Here is an 18,440-nt window from a genome sequence, read left to right as displayed (position 1 = left end):
AAAAAAAAAAAGATATATGAGGTAATATTTTATATATCTTATAGATCTTATAATATACCTTTTATATTACATTATATTATATATAAAATGTATATTGTATATTATAATATATAATATATGTTATATATTATATGTAGTGCATATAGTTCAAACTATAATTGTGAATTATAATTACTGTATATTATATATTAATATATTAACATTATAAGCATATGTTATAAGTATATGTTATATGTACATAATAGTATATATAATGTATTAAAAGATATTATATTAACATATTAACATATAATTGTATATCCACATATATAAATGTATTATAATACATAATTGTATGTTAATATATATGTTAATGTATTATATATAATATATACTTACCATAACATATGCTTGTTATATAATTTATATTATATTTTAATACAATATTATATATTATAATATGTAGTAATTTATATTAGAATAATTTATATTATATAATTTATATTAGAATATATATTCACAATATTTATTGTGAATATATTATGCATGGCTTGAGGTCTCTGATATTTTTGTGGGTTTACATCCCAAGGATATGAACTCTTAATTCTCTGTGTGTGTATTCTGAAAATATCAGGTGTATACTCAGTCTCTGGCTGTTTGTTCCAGAATGTGATATCTCTTCTTTGTGTGCATATGTTACAGGTTGAGATCTTTCTTCTGTTTGTGGATGTCTTGGGGTATGAGGTCTCTGGGATCCATTTGTGAATAATGTATTGCAGGAATTGCCATCTCTCATCTGCTTGTGAATGTGTGTCTCAGATGAGGCCTGAATTCTGGTTTTGCCTTTATATTGCAGCATTTAAGTTTCTAATCTCATGTGTGTTTGTCAAGGGTGTGAGGTATCTTCTGTTTGTGATTATTTGTCCGGTGTTTGAATTCAATCTCTACCCTCTTTGTGGGTATATGACAAAGAACATGTGCTTCACTTCTTTTCTGGGTGCATGTCCAAGGGTGGGAGGTCTCTGATCCCTTTGGAATCATATAACATAGGATGTGGAGTCTTTGAATTGCTTATGTGTGGATACCTCAGCAAGTGATGTTTTTCATTGCTTGTGGATGTATATCCTAGGTTGGTGGAGTGATGGTCCACAAAGGATGTCCACATCCTTATATTCCTGGAACGTGTGAATGTGACCTTACATGTTAAAAAGTCCTTGCAAATGTGATTAAGTAATCATCTTGAGTTGGGGGAGGTGGTTCTGGATTTCCCAGGTGAGCCCAGCGTAATCACAAGGGTCCTTAGAGGAGAGAGGCAGGACAGTCTGAGTCAGAGAAGCAGATGTGATGCCAGAAGCAGACATCAGAGAGAGGGAGAGATTTGAAGATGAAACGCCCCTGGCTTAATGAACAAATTTCCACCATAAGAGCAAAATAATAATAATAATAAATTAATTAAAAAAAAAAGAAAGATAAAGAAGAAATGCTCCTGGCTTTGAAGGTGGAGGAAGGGGCCACAAGCCAAGGAATGCTAGCAGCTCTAGAAACTGGAAAAGGCAACAGCACAGATTCTCCCCCAGAGCCTCCAGGAGTAATGCAGCTCTGCTGACACTGTGATTTTAGCCCTTTGAAATCCATTTTTTTCTTCTGCCCTTCAGAAAAGTAAGATACTAAATTTGTGTTGTTTTATGACACTATGATTGTGATTTGTTACAGCACCAATCTCTGCTTCTTGGTACACATCCCAGGAAGTGAACTCCATGATCTGTTTGTGAATGTGTGTTCAATGGTGAAGGCTCTGATATGTGTGCAGGTGTATGAATCACATTGAGAGGTCTCTGAATGTTGAGGGTATATGTCCCAGAATCTGTGGTCTCTGAGCTGTTTGTGTGTGCATATCCTAGGATGTGACATCTCTGAGCTGATTTTTGGGAATACATTCCAGTAGGTGAAGTCTTTGAGATATTTGTGGTTTACGTTCCAGGTTGTTAGGTCTGTCATCTGTTTGGGGGGTATTTCCTGTAACGAAGTTTCTGATTTGTTTGGTTACATACATACCAGGATGTTAGGTTGTTAGGTGTCTGGTCTGCTTAACTTTATATGTATAGGGTGTGAGGTTTCTGAGCTCTTTGTGAGTGTATATCTCAGGGTTGGGGCCTCTGATCTGCTCGCTGGTAAATAAATGTCCCAGCATATGAGCTCTCTGATCTGCTCATGGTTCTGTGTTACAAGATGTCGGGTCTATTTCTGGATTCATGTTTTGAGGTCTGTTATCTATTTGTCAGTATATGTCCCAGCATGTGAACTCCCTGATATACACATACAGGTGGATCTGATGTGAATTCTGTGATTTGCAGGAGAATGAATCAAGGTGGAAGGTCTTTAACCTCTTTGAGGTTATGTGTCCCAGAATATGAATTTTCTGGTCTATTTCTGGATTCATGCCCTAGGATAAGTGATCTCTGATCTAGTTGGGTATGTGTGTCCAGGGAAGAAAGCTTGCAAACCCTTTGTGGTTTCAGGTCCTGTGGCCTGAAGCCTCTGATGTTTATGGATGCACATCCAGGTTGTGATGTCTCTGATCTGTTAGGGTATGTCTCAGGATGTGAATTCCCTGATCTGTTTGTGGCTGGCGTCTGATGGTGTGAAATGTCTGCCGTGTTCACTGGTGAATGAACCACTGTGTGGAGTCTTTGACCTTTGTTGAGGGTTTTATTCTAGGATCTGAGTTTTCTGATCTATTTGTAAAAGCACACCCTAGGAGATGTTTGATCTTTGAGCTCTTTATGGATGTACATCCCAGGATGTGAGTGCTCTGAGCTGTTGGGGCATACATGTTCTAATGTTCTAGGTTATCAGATCTCTGATGTTTTTTCTTTAGGTATATTTCCAAGCACATGTGATTTATTTGCTGACATATATTCATATAAATATATGTATATAAAATAATATGGCTGTCCCTCAATATCTGTAGGTGGGGGAATTGGTTCCAGGACCCCTGTGGATACAAAAATCCATGGACGCTCAAGTGCCTTATATAAAACGGTATGGTATTTGTATGTAACATATGTAAAGTCTTCTGCATACTTTAGATAATCTCTAGATTACTTATAATACCCGATACAGTGCTATGTAAGTAGTTATTATACTACATTGTTTTTATTTGTATTATTTTTTATGTTTTTTCTCAATGTTTTTGATCCACAGTTGGTTGAATCTGAGGATCTATAATAGATAAATATATTGTATGTGTGTGTATGTGTATATAATATATATATCTGATTTGTTGAGGTGTGTTTGTGTTCAGGCAGTGAAGTAATTGAGCTATTTGTGGATTATTTCCCTTGGTTTGAAAACATCTGACCTATTTGGGAGTATGTCTCAGAATATAAGCTCTCTGATCTCTTTATGGGTGTATGTTGCAAGATATCAGGTCTAAGATCTATTTCTGGCTCTTTTTCCTAGCATGTGAGGTCTCTGGCTTGATTATGGATGTGTGTTGCAGGATTGAAACCTCTGATTTGTTTATAGGTTTTATGTGAGGTCTCTGATCTGTTTGTGGCTATGTCTCAAGACGTCAGGTCTGTATACTTATTCTGGGTATATATATTCTGCAGGTAAGGTCTCTAGGCTGTTTGCAATTTCATGTTGCAGGATTTAAAGTCTTTGATCTCTTTCTGGTTGTGTTTCTTACATGAGGTCTGTGATCTGTTTGCTAGTGTATGTAACAGTATGTGTCTCTTTTGCATGTGTTTGTCAAGGATGTGAGGTCTAATTCAACATGTCCCAGATTGTAAGGTACCTAACCTGTTAGTGGGTTTATGTCTAAGAATGTTTCTTTCTGCAATGTGTGTGTGTATGTCCCAGGTTTGGAGATTTGATCTGTTGGGAGTATATTTTGCAACATGTGGGGCCCCTGATATCTTTTGCGTGTATATCCTATCATGTCAGGTCCATGTTCTCTTTGAGTGTGTATATCCCAGATGGTGAGTTCTCATATGTGTTTGTGAATTTAATTTCAAGTGATTGAAGACTCTGAGTATTTTTTGGTATATGTCCCAGAATGTGTCTCTGCTCTTTTTGGATGTCTGTTAGAGAGTGGGAGGCGTCTGATCTATTTGGAAGTGTATGACTCAGGATGTGAAGTCTGTGAATTGTTTGTTTGTGTATGTACGTCTCTGGTGGCTAGATAATGGCACCCCAAAGATGTCCACTTCCTAATCCCTGCAACCTCCAATTATGCTAATTTACATGGAAAGGGGGACTTTGCAGAGGTGACTTTGTGGAAGTTAAGCATCTTGAGATGGGGGAATTATCCTAGATTAACTGGGCGGGCCCAGTGTGATCACAAGGGTCGTTATATGAGGGAGGAATGAAGGCAAGAGTCAGAGAGAGCTATGTAATGATGGAAGTAGAGAAAAGATGATGGACAGCATATACAGAGATCAAAAAGGCTAGAGATAGATGGATACAAGGAGAGACACAGATGGGGAGGAGGGAGAAGTCGGGGAGGGAGGGAGAGAGAGAGAGAGAGAGAAAGAGAGAGACAGAGAGAGAGACTCAAAGGTGAAACAGATCCTTGGCTTTGAGCCTTTGAGGAAGGGGCCATGAGCTCAGGAATGTAGACCGCCTACAGGAATTGGATTCTCCCCAAGGAAATCCAGAAAGAAGTCAGCTCTGCCAACACCTTGACTTTTACTCTGTAAGACTCCTTGTCAGAAATGTAAGATCATAAATAGTTTTTTGTTTTTTTTTTTTTTTTTTAAACAGTCTTACTCTGGCGCCCAGGTTAGAGCGCAGTGGTGCCATCTCGGCTCACTGCAACCTCTGCCTTCTGGGTTTAAGCAGTTCTCCTGTCTCAGCCCTCAAGTAGCTGGGACTACAGGCGCCCACCACCACTCTGGGCTAATTTTTGTATTTTTAGTAGAGACGGGGTTTTGTCCTGTTGACCAGGCTGGTTTGAACTCCTGAGCTCAAGGGATCCATCTACCTCATTCTCCCAAAGGGCTGGGATTACAGGCGTGAGATCATAAATTTGCATTGTTTTATAACAAAAAGCGTTTACTGGTTTGTTTCAGCAGCAGTAGAAACTGGTTCAGTGTCTCAGGTTGTGCTGTCTCTATCTGGTTGTCAGGATGTGAACTCCATGATCTATTTGTTAGGGTGTGTATCTGATAGTGGAGGTTGCTGATTTCTGTGCAGGTCTCTGATCAGATAATCTATTTGGTGGTATGTGTCCCAGAATTTGTGCTCTCAGCTTTTGTGGGGGAGCGTATGTTCTAGGATGAGACATCTTCTCCAATCTGATTTTGTGTACATGTGCCAGCGTGTGAGTTCTGTGATCTGTTGAGGTGCGTATGTATAGGGTGTAAGGGATTCCAAGCTCTTTGTATTTTCCTTTTGCTTGAAATTCTTGCCCTGTTTCTGGGTTTATGTCCCGGGATGTGAGACTCCCTCATTTGTCTGTCTCTGTGTCATGGTATGAAGCCGCTGGTATGTCTGTTAGTGAATGAAACAGCAAGGTCTCTCACCCCCTTTTTTTTTCTTTGAGATGGAGTCTCACTCTGTCTCCCAGGCTGGAGTGCAATGGTGCAATCTTGGCTCACTGCAACTGCTGCCTCCCAGGTTCAAGCAATTCTCCTACCTCTGCCTCCCAAGTAGCTGGGATCACAGGCGTGTGCTGCCATGCCTGGCTAATTTTTGTATTTTTAGTAGAGACGGGGTTTTGGCATGGTGGCCAAGCTGATCTCGAACTCCTGACCTCAGGTGATCCTCCCACCTTGGCCTCCCAAAGGGCTGGGATTACAGGTATGAGTTACTGTGCCCCGCCTCTCACCTCTTTGAGAGGATTCTCTCAGGAAGTGAGTTCTCTGATCTGATTCTGAATGCTTGGCCTAGGATATGGGGTCTTTGATCTGTTTGTGGGTATATATCCCTGGCATGAATTTTCTGAGCTGTTTTGCCAGTATTTGGGGGTACTTATGGTAAGCATATAAGATTTCTGGTTTATGTGCTGTTATTTATAGCAAAAGTCAGATTTCTTATCTGTTGTTGTACATGTATCCACAATGTGAGGTTTTGGAGCACTCTGTGAGAGACCTCTGATCTCCTCATGGGACAACAGGTCTCTACTTCTTCAGGAATATTCATGTTGAGGGATTAGAGGTCTCTGATGTGGTTTCTGGTTGTGTTTCTCAGATAGGTTTCTGATCCATTTCTGTGTGTGTGTCATAGTATATGAGTGTGTCATAGTATATGAGTGTGTCATCTCTTCAGGGTGTTTGTAGAGGGTGTGCATCCCATTCTCTTTGTGATTTTATGTCCAGTTTGTGAGGTTCCTGGCCTGTCTGTGGGTTTCTGTCAGTGAATGTCTTTTTTTTTGTGTGTGTGCTCTTTGTGTCTGTGTCTCAGAGTCAGAGGTCTGGTCTCTTTGTGGGTGTTTGTCTCAGCATGTGGGGTCCCTGATCTCTTCGCTAGTGTATATCCCAGCATGTTAGGTTCTTATTCTCTTTGAGAATGTGTCTGGCAGAGTGTGGTTCTCTTATGTCTTTGTGGGTTTAATCCCCAGGGTATGAGGACTATGAGCATTATTTGGTGTATGCCCCAGCGTATGTGACTCTCTGATCTTTTTGGATTGATGTCCAAGAGTGGGAGTTCTCTGATCCCTTTGGAGGTCTATGAGTCCAGCTGTGAGATCTGTGAGCAGTTCATGGGTGAAAGTCCCAGGATGTGAGGGTTCTGTTTGTCAGATAATAGATCCCCAAATATGTCCTCATCTCATTCATGGAACTTGTTAATATGTTGTCTTATCTGGAAAGGGGGCTTTGCAAATATATATTAGCTAAGCATCCTGAGATGGGGGCAGTTATCCTGGACAATCCAGGTGGGCCCACTCTCATCACAAGAGTCTTTATATGAGGAAGGTAGGACTTAAGGATCTGAGAAGACTGTGTATGTCACATCAGAGAAGGCCATATGATGAAGGAAGTAGAGTCACAGAAGGCAACGTGATGACAGAAGCAGAGGTCAAAGAGAAAGATTTAAAGCCAAAACTCTTGAATCATCTGATCTCTTGGGAGTTATGCTACAAGATGTCATGTCTACTATCTGTTTCTGGGTGTGTTTTTCAGCACATGAAGTGTGACTGGATTATGGTTGTATACTGCAGGATTTGAAGTCTCTGATCTGTTTGGTTTTGTATGCTCCAGGATGTGAGATCACTGAGCCATTTGTCCATGCATGTTGCTGGAGTGGAGGTCTCTGATCTGTGTGGGTGCATGTCCAGGTTTTGAGGTCTCCAATATTTTTGTCAGTGTATATCCCAAGATGTGAGCTCTCTGATCTGTTTGCAGCTATATTCCCAAGATGTCAATTATTGATATGTTTCTGGGTATGCATGTGTCTCAGGGTCTGTTCTGTATTACCTTTATGGGTGTGACCTCCCCTAGATGTGAGGTCTCTGATTTGTTTGTCATTTTATGTTCCAGGATGCAAGATTTGTGAATGGTTTGTGGGTGTGTTTTGCAGGATTTTATGTCTGTGATCTATTTGAGATGTGTTGTAGGATGTGAGGTTTCTGATCTTTTTCTGGGCAAATTTCCTGGCATATGAGGTCTGTGAACATTTTGTCAGTGTTGGGACACTAACAGGCTATGTTATCTCTGATCTCTTCACATGTATTGCCAAGTTTTTAATGTCTCTGATTTGTTTCTTGTTGTTTGTTCCAGGACGTGAAACCCCAAACTATCTGTGGATATGTGTCCCCGGATGTGTGGTCTCTGAATCTGTTTCTGGGTTTGTATATCCCAGTGTTTGATTGCCTTTACTCTTATTTGTGGATTTATTTCCCAGGATTTTTTAGTATATTTCCTAGGATGTGCATTTCTCTGGTCTTTCTCAGTGTATATCCCATGGTGGACAGTATCTGATCCCTTTGTGGGTGTATGTCCCTTGGTTTATGATCTCTTATCATTTGCGGGTTTATATTTTAGGATGTGAAGTCTCTGTTGTGACAGTGGGTGTGTGTCCTAAGACGTAAAATCTCTGGCTTCTTTTTGGGTTTATGTTCCAGGATGTCTTTCATCTAGCTCTATGTATATTTCCAGCCTGCAATGTCTATTATCTATTTGTGGGTGTAAGTCCAAGGGTATGAATTATCTGATCTCTTTGAGCTTCTGTGTCCCAGGATGTCAAGTCTCTGATTTGGCTATGGGTGTATGTCAAGATGTGAGCTCTCTGATCTCCTTGTGGTTGTATGTCTCAGGATGTGAGGGTTCTGATCTGTTCTTGTATGTTTGTCAACAGTGTGTAACGTCTGATCTGTTTGTGGCTCTGTGTCCCAGGTCGTGAGGTTCTGACCTGTCTTCATTTCTTTGTCTCAGCATGAGAGATCCCTGAGGTGTTTTGGGTTTATGTACCAGGATTTGAGTCTTTGGTCTCATTTGTGAGTGTGTGTCCCAATTAATATGTGAGGTTCCTGATGTAGTCTTTATTTCCCAAGGTGTTAGTGCTTTGATCTACTTATGAGTATATGTCCCAGCATGTGAAGTGTCTGGTATTTTTATGTGTATATGTCCCAAGGATTAAGGTCTGTGATCTGTTTGTGGGTATAAGGCCCCAGATGTTAGTTCTCTGAAATATTTATGGATATATATCTCAGCTTGTGTGGTTTTTGATCATTCTGTGAGCATGTCACAAGATATGAGGTCCCCATTCTTTTTGGGTGTGTGTTTCCTAGAATTAGAATTTTCTGAGCTCTGTGTGTGTGTGTGTGTGTCTGTGTGTGTGTGTGTGTGTGTGTAAGTGTGCATGTCACAGGGTTGAGGTCCCTGTTTGTAGGTGTATGTCCATGATTTGAGGTCTCTGATCTCTTTTGGGTATGTATGTCTCACAATTTGAGGCCTCTGAATTAGTTGATGTTCTGCATCCAGCATATTAATTCTCTGAATTATATTTTGAGGTCCATATCCTAAGTCTCAGAAAGATTCTGAATCCTGAATTTGAGGGTTCTGCGCTTTTTCTGGTCTGCATTCCAGCGGGGCGAATTCACTGGGCTGTTTTACAGACTGTGTTTACATTGTGAGGTCTCTGAGCTGTTTGGGCACTGGTGTCCTAGGATACATGGTCCCTGAGCTCTTTTGGTTTCAAAGTCCCTTGATCTGTTTGGGATATATTTTCAGGTGTGAAGTCTCTATTCTTTTTCGGAGGGCTCAGTCCCAGGGTTTGATATATCTGATCATTAGGGGTTTGTTCCAGGGTTAAGGTCTCTGAGATTTTAATGGGTGTGTGTGCACCAGTGAATGAGTTTTCTGAACTGTTCGAAGGTCTATAGATGTAAAATTTCTTAACTCTGTGGTGGTCCCTGTGCAGACTATCATGTCTCTGAACCATTTAGCAGTCTCTCTTTTCAGGTTTGAGGTGTCTGTACCCTTGTATGAGAACTCTGATGTATTTGAGTATCACCCTCAAACTGTTTTGAGCCAATGTCCCATTGAATGAGTTCTCTGTGATGCTGTGGGTTTTGTCCTAGGGTTGATTTTTCTGAGCAGTTTCAGGATCTGTTAGAGTCTGATGTCTTTCTACTGATGTCTTTTTACTGTTTCAAGCCTCTGGAGTGCTTCACCCTCTGGTCCCAAGGTGTCAGATCTCTGATCTCTGTATTACTTGGTGTTGAGGTCCCTCAACTGTTATGTTTCCAAGAGTGAGACAGTTCCCGTTGGGGGAGTCTCAGTCCCAGGGTATGAGGTCTGTGACTTATTAGGGGTCTGGTTCTAGGGTTTGGGGTCTCTGAGCGGTTTGGGGTTCTGTGATCAGTTTCTGACATCTCTCTAGTGTTTGGGGGTCTGTACCCAGGTTGTATGTCACTGGGTTTGGGGGTCTGGATCCTAGGGTGTAAAGTTTGTCAACTCTGAGCATTTTTGCATTGTCTGTCTGCTGTGTAAAGTCTCTGGCATGTTTGTGGGTTTACTTTTCAGGTCGTGAGGTTAACTCTTTGAGGGTTTGGGTCCTATAATGTGAGGTGCTTGAGCTGTGTGGGCAATACGAAGCCAGGATGTGATGTCTCTGAACCGTTTTCATGCCTGTCTCCCAGGTTAGAAGCTCTCTGAGTCATTTGGGAGCCTGTGTCCACAAGGTTCCTAAGCTGTTTTGGGTCTGTGTTCCAGTTATGAAGTCTCTCCACTGTTTGTGGCCAACTTTGTACAAACAAAGGTTTCAAAGCTGTTTGGTGATCTGTGTCCATGACTGTCAGCCATCTGAAATCTTTACGGATGAGGACAAAGGGCAAGTTCCACGAATGGTTTTGAGGTCTGAGTCCAGGGTGTGATGTTCCTGAATCATTTAGAGGTCTGTGTTTACAGTGGGAAGACTCCAAACTGTTTGGGGGTCTGAGCCTAGGATATGAGGTTTCTAAGCTGTTTGGAGTCTGTGTCCAGGGCATGTGATCTCAGTTCCTCAGGGTCTTTGACATAGAGTGTGAGGTCTTTAAGCTCTGGAGAGGGTTTGTGTCCACATTTTCAGGTCTGTGAGGCCGCTGAGCTGTTTGGGGCTCTGTCTCAGTGTATAAAGGCTGTGAGCTATTTCAGGGAACTCTATGTCCAGTATATAACATCTCTGAACAGGAATCTGTGTTGAGGTTATGAGCCTCTGAGTAGTTTTCAGGCCTGTGTTCCAGCATATGTGATTTTGGGGCTCTCTAACATTGTGTCTGAGGGTGTGAGGTCTCTGGACTGTTGGTCCATTTTTGTCCCAGTTTGTGAGTTCTCTGAGAAATTGGTGGGTCTTTATCCCTGATTGTGAAGTCTCTGAGCTTCCCAGAGGTCTGTAATCAGATTTCCAGGTGTCTGAGCTCTTTGGGTGCGTGGGTTACTAAGCGTGAGGTTTCTGGTGTTTGATATTGTTTGTTATCAATAGAATAGGAATATATTGATTCCTAGGCTGTCCTGGCTCTGAATTGTTGAGGGGTCTGTGTCAGAAGGTGTGAAGTCATGTTTGAACTGTAAACAGATTTGTTTCCTAGGTATGAGTCCTGTGAGCAGGGTCTGTTTCCAGGGTGTGAGATCTCTAAGCTCTTGTGATCTGTGTCAGACTTGGGTCTCTGAGTTGTTTGTGGCACTATATTCATGTAAGGTCTCTGGGATGTTTACTGGTCTGTTTTCTAGGGTGTCTATGAGCAATTTGTGGGTTTCTATCCAAGGTATGACATTTCAGAACCATTTAAGGATCTGTTTTCAGAGTGCGAGGTATCTCGGGTATTTGGGCAGTCTTGTGTCCAGGGTGTGCCAGCTCAATTGTTTGGGGGTCTGTCCCAGGATATTAAGTATCTAAGCAGTTTGGAAGTCAGTGATCAGGGTGTGGAGCCTCCAAATAGTTTCGGTAGTGACATCTCAAGTTGTAAGGTCTTTGAGATGGTTGTGCATCTCTATATCAAAGAAAAGTTCTCTGATGTGTTTGAGGTCTGAATCCCAGTATATGAGGCAGTATGTGAGGTCTAAGAGCTGTTTAGGAGTCTGTGGCCCATAGTTTCAGTGAAGCCTGTGTTACTTGCGGTGTGTCCAGCTATGAGAGCTCTGAGATATACGTAGGTGTGTATCCTAGGGTATGAGGTTTCTGAGAAATTTGGGGTCAATATTCAGGGTATAAGGTCTATGAGGCCTTATACCTTAGGTGCCCCATGTATGAGGTCTCTGGGCTCTTTGGGATCCTGTCACTGCATATGAGGTCTTTGACATATTTGGGTATCTGTGTTACAGCATGTGAGGTCTCTGAGAAAAACAAAGAGCACTGGCTCCCATTCAATTTAGGGATGATGAAAACGAGTAAGTATATTTGAAATGTGGTCTTCGTTCTCCACTTTATATCCTGGCACCCTATAGGTGCTCAATATTTGCAGAAAAAGCTTCCCCAGCACACACAAACTTTTCATTTTGAATGCAGAAGGCAGGTTTTGGGTTCAAAGACTTTAAGAGCAGGGAAGGTCCAGCTAGAATTTTATCACATTTTAACATTTTCATTGAATGTATTTCTCTGGTTATTTTTGTTTGCTTATGGCAATAGTTTTTCCATTTAGACAGCAGTGGATTTGGTTTTCTCACTCCCCATTCTGCTCTACTCCTCCTACCACTGCCCCCCCCACTGCCCACCTAGTGCTGTATAGCCCCTGAGGCGTGGGTACTTGGTCAGGCAGGAGGTGGCAGGGTCTCAGCCAGACACTACCAGTCACGGCTGGTCACCACCAATCATGACTAGTCTAAGCTGGGCAAAGCTGATCACGGCCAGTCAAGGCCAGCTACCAGAGATCATGGCTGGTCAAGACCAGAAACCACTTGTCGTGGCTGGTCAGGATGGGTCAAAGCCAGTCATAGCCAGTCCAAACTAGTCAATTACAGTCCCAGATGGTCCAGGTTAATCACAGCAGGGCAAGACCAGTTGAGACTGGTCAAAACTGGTCGAAACCAGTCCAGGCCAGTCCAAACCACTCCAGGCTGATCAGCCAGTTTAAGCAGTCAGAACTGGTCATTGCCAGTCCTGGTTGGTCAAGATGGGTCAAGGCCAGTCATGGCTAGCTACCACCAGTCACAGCCAATCATGACAAGTCAAAGTCGGCCAATGCAGGTCAAGATCAGTCAAGTCCAGTCAAAACCAGTTATGGCCAGTCTAAACCAGTCAATTTAAGTGCATTTTTTGGAGCCAGGGTCTGGCTCTGTCATCCATACTGGAGTGCAGTGGTGAGATCTCTGCTCACTGCAGCCTCCGCCTCCGAGGCTCAAGTGATCTTCCCACCTCAGCCTCATGTGCCACCATGCCCAGCCAATTTTTGTATTTTTAGCAGAGACAGGGTTTCACCATGTTGCCCAGGCTGGTCTCAAACTTCTGAGTTCAAGCAATCTGCCCACCTCAGCCTCCCAAAGTGCTAGGATTATAGATTTGAACCACAACACCCAGTCTTAAATGCATTTTAAAGTTTAAGTATAAAGCAAACTTATTTTAGGTCAAGATGTTATATAGATGGGCCGGGCGCGGTGGCTCAAGCCTGTAATCCCAGCACTTTGGGAGGCCGAGGCGGGTGGATCACAAGGTCAAGAGATCGAGACCATCCTGGTCAACATGGTGAAACCCCGTCTCTACTAAAAATACAAAAAATTAGCTGGGCATGGTGGCGCGTGCCTGTAATCCCAGCTACTCAGGAGGCTGAGGCAGGAGAATTGCCTGAACTCAGGAGGCGGAGGTTGCGGTGAGCCGAGATCGCGCCATTGCACTCCAGCCTGTGTAACATGAGTGAAACTCCGTCTCAAAAAAAAAAAAAAAAAAAAAAAGATGTCATACAGATGATGGTGTGATATGCGTGGGGTCTGAAATTGTGAGGATTAGAGTCAAATGGCTGAGGTTTGAGGAACATGTTACTGGGAAAACCCAGCTTCCAGTCTCTATCCCCTCAACCCCCACCCACACAAGCACCTCACACCTTGGTTTATTCAGTCGACGGTTCACTTTATTGATGCCCACTCCAGGCTGCATAGGGTTGAGGGGTGTACAGGAGGAGAACCAGATTCAGTCCATGCCTGGAGGCTAGTCTGGGGGGCCAGCGGGATGGACATACAGATAGACACATAGATCTGGCATCTGATAGCAGGGCATACAGTCTCACGTAGGGGCACTCTGGGCACAGGTAGTCAGGAAGGGCTTCCTAGAGAAGACCTCACAGGGGGTGGGGGAGCAAGGAGCGAGGCAGCCATCAGAACCTTTGCCTTTTGTACATTTGTAGGTAGGTGACTTTTGAGACTAGTGGACCCAGGGTGAGCACAAAGGCCTAGGGTCTGGGGTTGGCAGGCAGCAAGGGCTTCCTTCTCACCTCACCATCCCATAGTGGGGGAAGTCATCTCCCCCACCCCCAATTCTTGGCCTGTACTTTGCCTTCTGCCACATGGGCCCTTTCCTGGGATCCACCTCTGTGGTTTTCAAGGCTTCCCTGAGACAATCCACGTGGACCAGGTGCTCTACCCCATGCCTGGCACCTCATCAATGCACATTCTTGTCCTAAGTGCTATCTACGGACTATCTAGACCTTGGTTCCAGCTCTGAGTGGTGTCAGCAGTCATGACACCCCAGGTTACGGACCCCAGTACTCGCAGAGCTCCCAAGAGCCCCAGGTACTTTCTCTGTACTCCCGTAAAGGCAGAGCTTGGTCCCAGCCCACCTCCAGGGCTGGCCAGCTCTGCACTATCTTCCTCTCACTGCTCAGTGGGCCATGGATACCCACTTCCCTTCCAGTGGCATGTGGGTACCCACTTCTTAGATATGCAACCCTGAAGAAGAGCCCCTATAGCTCTTAGGGCCAATACTAGCCAGCACTGTAAGCACGAGCAGAAATCAGCCTCAGCCCGTAGCCCAGGGACCCCCTTTCTTTCACTAGTACAAAGTGTCTGTGGTTGGGGAACCAGCTTCATGTCGGGCTGGGCACTCTAGGCTCTGATGTCTGCCTGCCCTGGGGTTGCTTCCCCATACCTTTGGGGGAGGAGGGAGGAGGCCTGCAGCAGACCCCTCAAGCTCCAGGCAGAAGCAGGTGCAAAACATATTCTGGGGCTGGGCTGGGACTCACCCCTTGGACCTCCTTAATAGGCCATGAATCCCAACAACAGTCTTGATGTTGAGAAATTATTTCTGAAGGTAGGTGGGGGTTTGTAAGTGCAACCCACAGATGGGACTGGGACAGGGAAAGGGAACTCCTGGAGTCAGTCCTCACCACAGCTGCAGCCCTGAACGTAGAGCAGATGGGAGCAGATGGGAGCAGTGGGGGCAGGTGGAGGCAGGCGAGGCCCTGGCAGTCATTCTCAACAGGAGGGTAGCGGTGGGGGAGGTGCGGGTAACTTCAGGCCCTCTCGGTCAGTCTGGCCTCAGACTTCTAAGGGCTAGAAGAGGTATTTGCGGCAGGACTCAGTCCCACACTTGCATTCAATACGGACCCGCTTCTTAGGGGAGCCAGGGAGCCCAGCCAGGCCAAAGTTGGAGTCCATGCGGGTGCTTTCCATGTCCACGGGGTCCACTGTGGAGTCACAGCCAGGTAGGAGAGGAGGGAAGGAGGTAGGGAGGGAGGGGGAGAGGGAAGGAGGGAGGAAGGCAGGGAGGGAGGCAGGGGACTTGTTAGAAGGCCTGAATGAAGGGTCCCACTACCCTTTTTACCATGAGACCAAGGATCTTAGGGGCTGGAAGCAACTCTGGGATTTGGGTTGGGAGGAGATCTAGGGGTTGGTGGTTTGGGGCTGGGGCCAGGGCTCAGCACTGGAGGTTTTTCAGGCCAGGGGTTGAGGAATGCTGGGGGAGGCAGGGGGCCGTCAGGGAACCAGGAGGGTCATTTTAGGTGGGGGGCAGGGGCAGGAATAGAGGGCCACCTGGGCATCCAGAGGTACATCTGAACTCCCCTTCCAATGACCTGCCCTTGAGAGTCTCAGAGGTGGCTAACTTATCAAGGAGGGGGCTGGCTAGAGGCCACAAAGGTATCCAGAGGCTTGGGATGAAGAAGGCCAAAGGGAGCTAGGAGTGGGGGCGGGCTGGAGGATGAGGCAAACTCAGTCAAGACTGGAGTCAGGAGTGTCTTAACTCTCCAGGAATCTTGGGAGAAGTTGGTATGAATGCCTCAGGGTTAGGATTCAGGGTCTGGGAATGAGGGGACCCGAGGGGTAGGTAGAGGTCTAGTAGTCTGAATGGGAGACTGGGAGTCAGGAAGAGCATCTTAAAGCTCCCGCTACAGAATTTTCCTTGGTTCTCTGAGTGACTGGTGTGCCTTCGGGAGGGATCCTTGTGTCCCAAGTCACTGTGCACCCCTGCCCCCGGTCCCTTGCCACCCCCACCTTGCATGTTGTAATCAAAGGTGAGCTCCTCGCCTGCCCGGATGGTTTTTGTGGCAAAGAAAGCGATGCGGGGCAGCCGCTCGTCAAGGTTGTCTATGAAGACGTTGTACACCTGCAGGTTGGGGTCACACTGGGCGAGAAAGAACAGTTGGGAGAGTGAGGAGGGGCCCCAGCCTGCCCCTCTCGACCCCCTGCCCGCCTGCCGGGGGTACCCACACTGTGGTTGACAAAGTGGGAGATGTTCCCGTAGTAGGCGGCATCCACTGTGTACACGTCCTCCACGTAGTCCAGGTCAAAGAGGTAGGTGGCGCCCTGGCGGTCGTAGATCTGGCCCCGCCGCTCCGCCTCCTCTGAGGTAATAATCTAGGGAAAAGGATTAGGAGAGGGTGAGGGGAGACTGGCTGTGAAGGCTCGGGAAAGTTGGCACTGCTTCTGACCCCTGAAGGACAGGGAGCAGGAGGCGCCCCTGCCTGTGGACACATACAGGCAGCGATGCAGAGGGTCTGTTGGCTCTTCTTGAGGGGCTGGGCCTCAGCTGGCCACTGCCCAGCCAGCCTCAGGCCTCTGGCTGGCAGGAGGAATCCCTGGCAGTGAGCGCAGGCTGGCCTGACTGCAGGGCCCAACTAGAGCCAAGCAAGCACCTCCTGCCGCCACCCAGCAAGAGGTGCCCTAGAACCACACCCTGAGATGGAGCAGGAAGGTGGGCAGGAGAGACCAAAGCAAGGGCAAGAAAGCAACCCAGGGTGCCATGGGGAGACACTGACTGATCCAGGCAAGGGAGCCTGAGCCCGTACAGGACCCTGCAGAGAGGTCCAGGTCCAGAGAGCCAGAAAGAAGATGAGGCCACATATTTCAGAGACAGCAGCAAAGAGGGAGGAAAGATGAAGAGAGAGCACAGTGAGAGAAGCCCTCCCTCAGCCCAGGGCCACACTGGTGCACCAGTGCCAACTGGTGCTTCAGACAGCAGCAAGTGCCTCCTTCCCAGCTGTGTCCCTGTCTGTCCTAGGAAATGGGAAGCTTCGCCACTGTCCTAGGCCCAGCTTGTCCTTGCCTCCCAAATACTGTCACCGGACTCTCCACCCCACCCCAACAAATCTCTCCTCTCCGGCCCCACGGTCCCTCTTTCCCAAGACCAGCAACAGCAGCCTCCTAGCAATCTCTAAGTGTAGCTGAGCAGGCCCTTCCCTGGGCAGGGGTCCCACTGTACCTCAGCCAAGGAGGTACAGCACGGCACATAGGAGACACATGGGGGCTGCTATTTACTTTGATTCTGCTTCCTGGCTTAGCAACTTGTCCTCTGTCCAAATGGTGGCCCTCTAGGCAGCCCCAGCACTCCCCCGCCACTCCTCTTCTTCCTTCCCCTCCCTTCTCCAGAGACCCCCATCAGGCCTCCATTCTTGCTTACCCTCATGTGGGCTGGTGACCATGCCCTTCTGACTTGGGAATCTATCTCCTTAGCCAGGATGGCCACACTGGTGTCCTCCCTCGCTGTCCCCTCAAGCCTGTGCTCCATGCCAAAGGCTAACTAACAATGCCTTGAGAAAACCAAGATTTACCCCCGTTGGGCCACACTGCCCACTGCCCTGTGCTCCTGCTCTGTTCCTGGAGGAACCTGGTTCCCCTGCACCCTGTTTTTGTTTGTTTACTCATGCATTTGGTGGGTTTTTATTGAGGATGTCCTTGTGCCCAGTCCCAGCACACAGGGCTCACGGTCTGATTAGGGAAATACAGGGACCAGGCCCGGTCCCCATTCTCAGGGGTCACAGCAACCAGGATTGGTCGCTGCCCTCAAGGGGTCAAAGTCTGGTCACAGACAGATTCAGACAACCACAGTGTAAGATTGTGATCAGGAAACCTAGTGCTTAGGGTTTAAGAGGGAATGGAGAGGTGACAGAGTCTCTAAAACAAGTTGCAGATCATAAAAGGGCTTTACCACCTGGTGGAAGAGTGGGGACTCTCTCCTAAGGGCCACAACATGAGGGTGGAATATGTCAAGCTCAGTCTCCCTTCACCTCCTGAAGAACACACAGTCTTCCTTGTGGCATCAGCTCAAACAGATGGGACTTCTCTGGGCAACCTTCCAAGCTTACTGTTCCTCCCCTACCTCAAAAGCTGGCCACTTATCTGATTAAGCCCTGGGATCAAAGGTCAGCCTCTCCCAGGCTCATGGGCCTAGTGGGTGGGGTATGAGCCATGTTTTTCACTGTAGTCCCCCCTCAAGCCAGGGGGAGTGCCCACATCCTCCCTGGTCTCCATCTTCATGCCTGTTCTGCCATTACCTGCTCTCCCAGTCTCACCAGGAGTGAGTCATACTGCAGGCCCTCCAGGGCACACATGCTTCCTGGTTCCTTCTAGTCTTCTTTTCAATCCCATTCTCTAATGGTTGGTCAACCCTGAAAGCTTGGGAACTGATCGGCCAGTCTCTGCTCCCTAGCAGCTCTCCAGAATAATTGGAAAAGACAGATAGGCTATAAGCTGGTAGGTTCGAGTGGGTGCTGACGTGAATGGGAACTAGAAGACTTGGAGTCAGCTGCTGCTCTGCCCCCTCCTGGATATGGGATCCTGAGATCCTGAATGTTCTCTCTGTGCCTGTTTCCTCAGCCAAAAAAAAAAAAAAAA

At 46.1% G+C, this 18,440-nt stretch overlaps 1 protein-coding gene across 2 annotated transcripts in view; it reads right to left on the bottom strand.

Annotated features, from left to right (window-relative positions):
* Positions 1-13,443: 13,443 nt before the first annotated feature.
* SUV39H1 (suppressor of variegation 3-9 homolog 1) overlaps positions 13,444-18,440 on the bottom strand; it is a 13,652-nt gene continuing 8,655 nt past the window's right edge. For both annotated transcript variants that reach the window (XM_017523871.2, XM_017523872.1), the window contains exons 4-6: positions 16,038-16,184; positions 15,822-15,951; positions 13,444-15,016 (exon numbers count right to left, since the gene is read on the bottom strand). In XM_017523871.2, the coding sequence (XP_017379360.1) occupies positions 14,883-15,016; positions 15,822-15,951; positions 16,038-16,184 (411 nt within the window). In that variant the 3' untranslated portion in view covers positions 13,444-14,882. The remainder of the gene's footprint in view (positions 15,017-15,821; positions 15,952-16,037; positions 16,185-18,440) is intronic.

Source organism: Cebus imitator, unplaced genomic scaffold, assembly GCF_001604975.1.
Source record: "Cebus imitator isolate Cc_AM_T3 unplaced genomic scaffold, Cebus_imitator-1.0 Scaffold30, whole genome shotgun sequence".
Classification (NCBI taxonomy): Eukaryota; Metazoa; Chordata; class Mammalia; order Primates; family Cebidae; genus Cebus; species Cebus imitator.
Note: the sequence above shows the minus strand (reverse complement) of the source record. Positions and strands in the feature narration are given on the sequence as shown.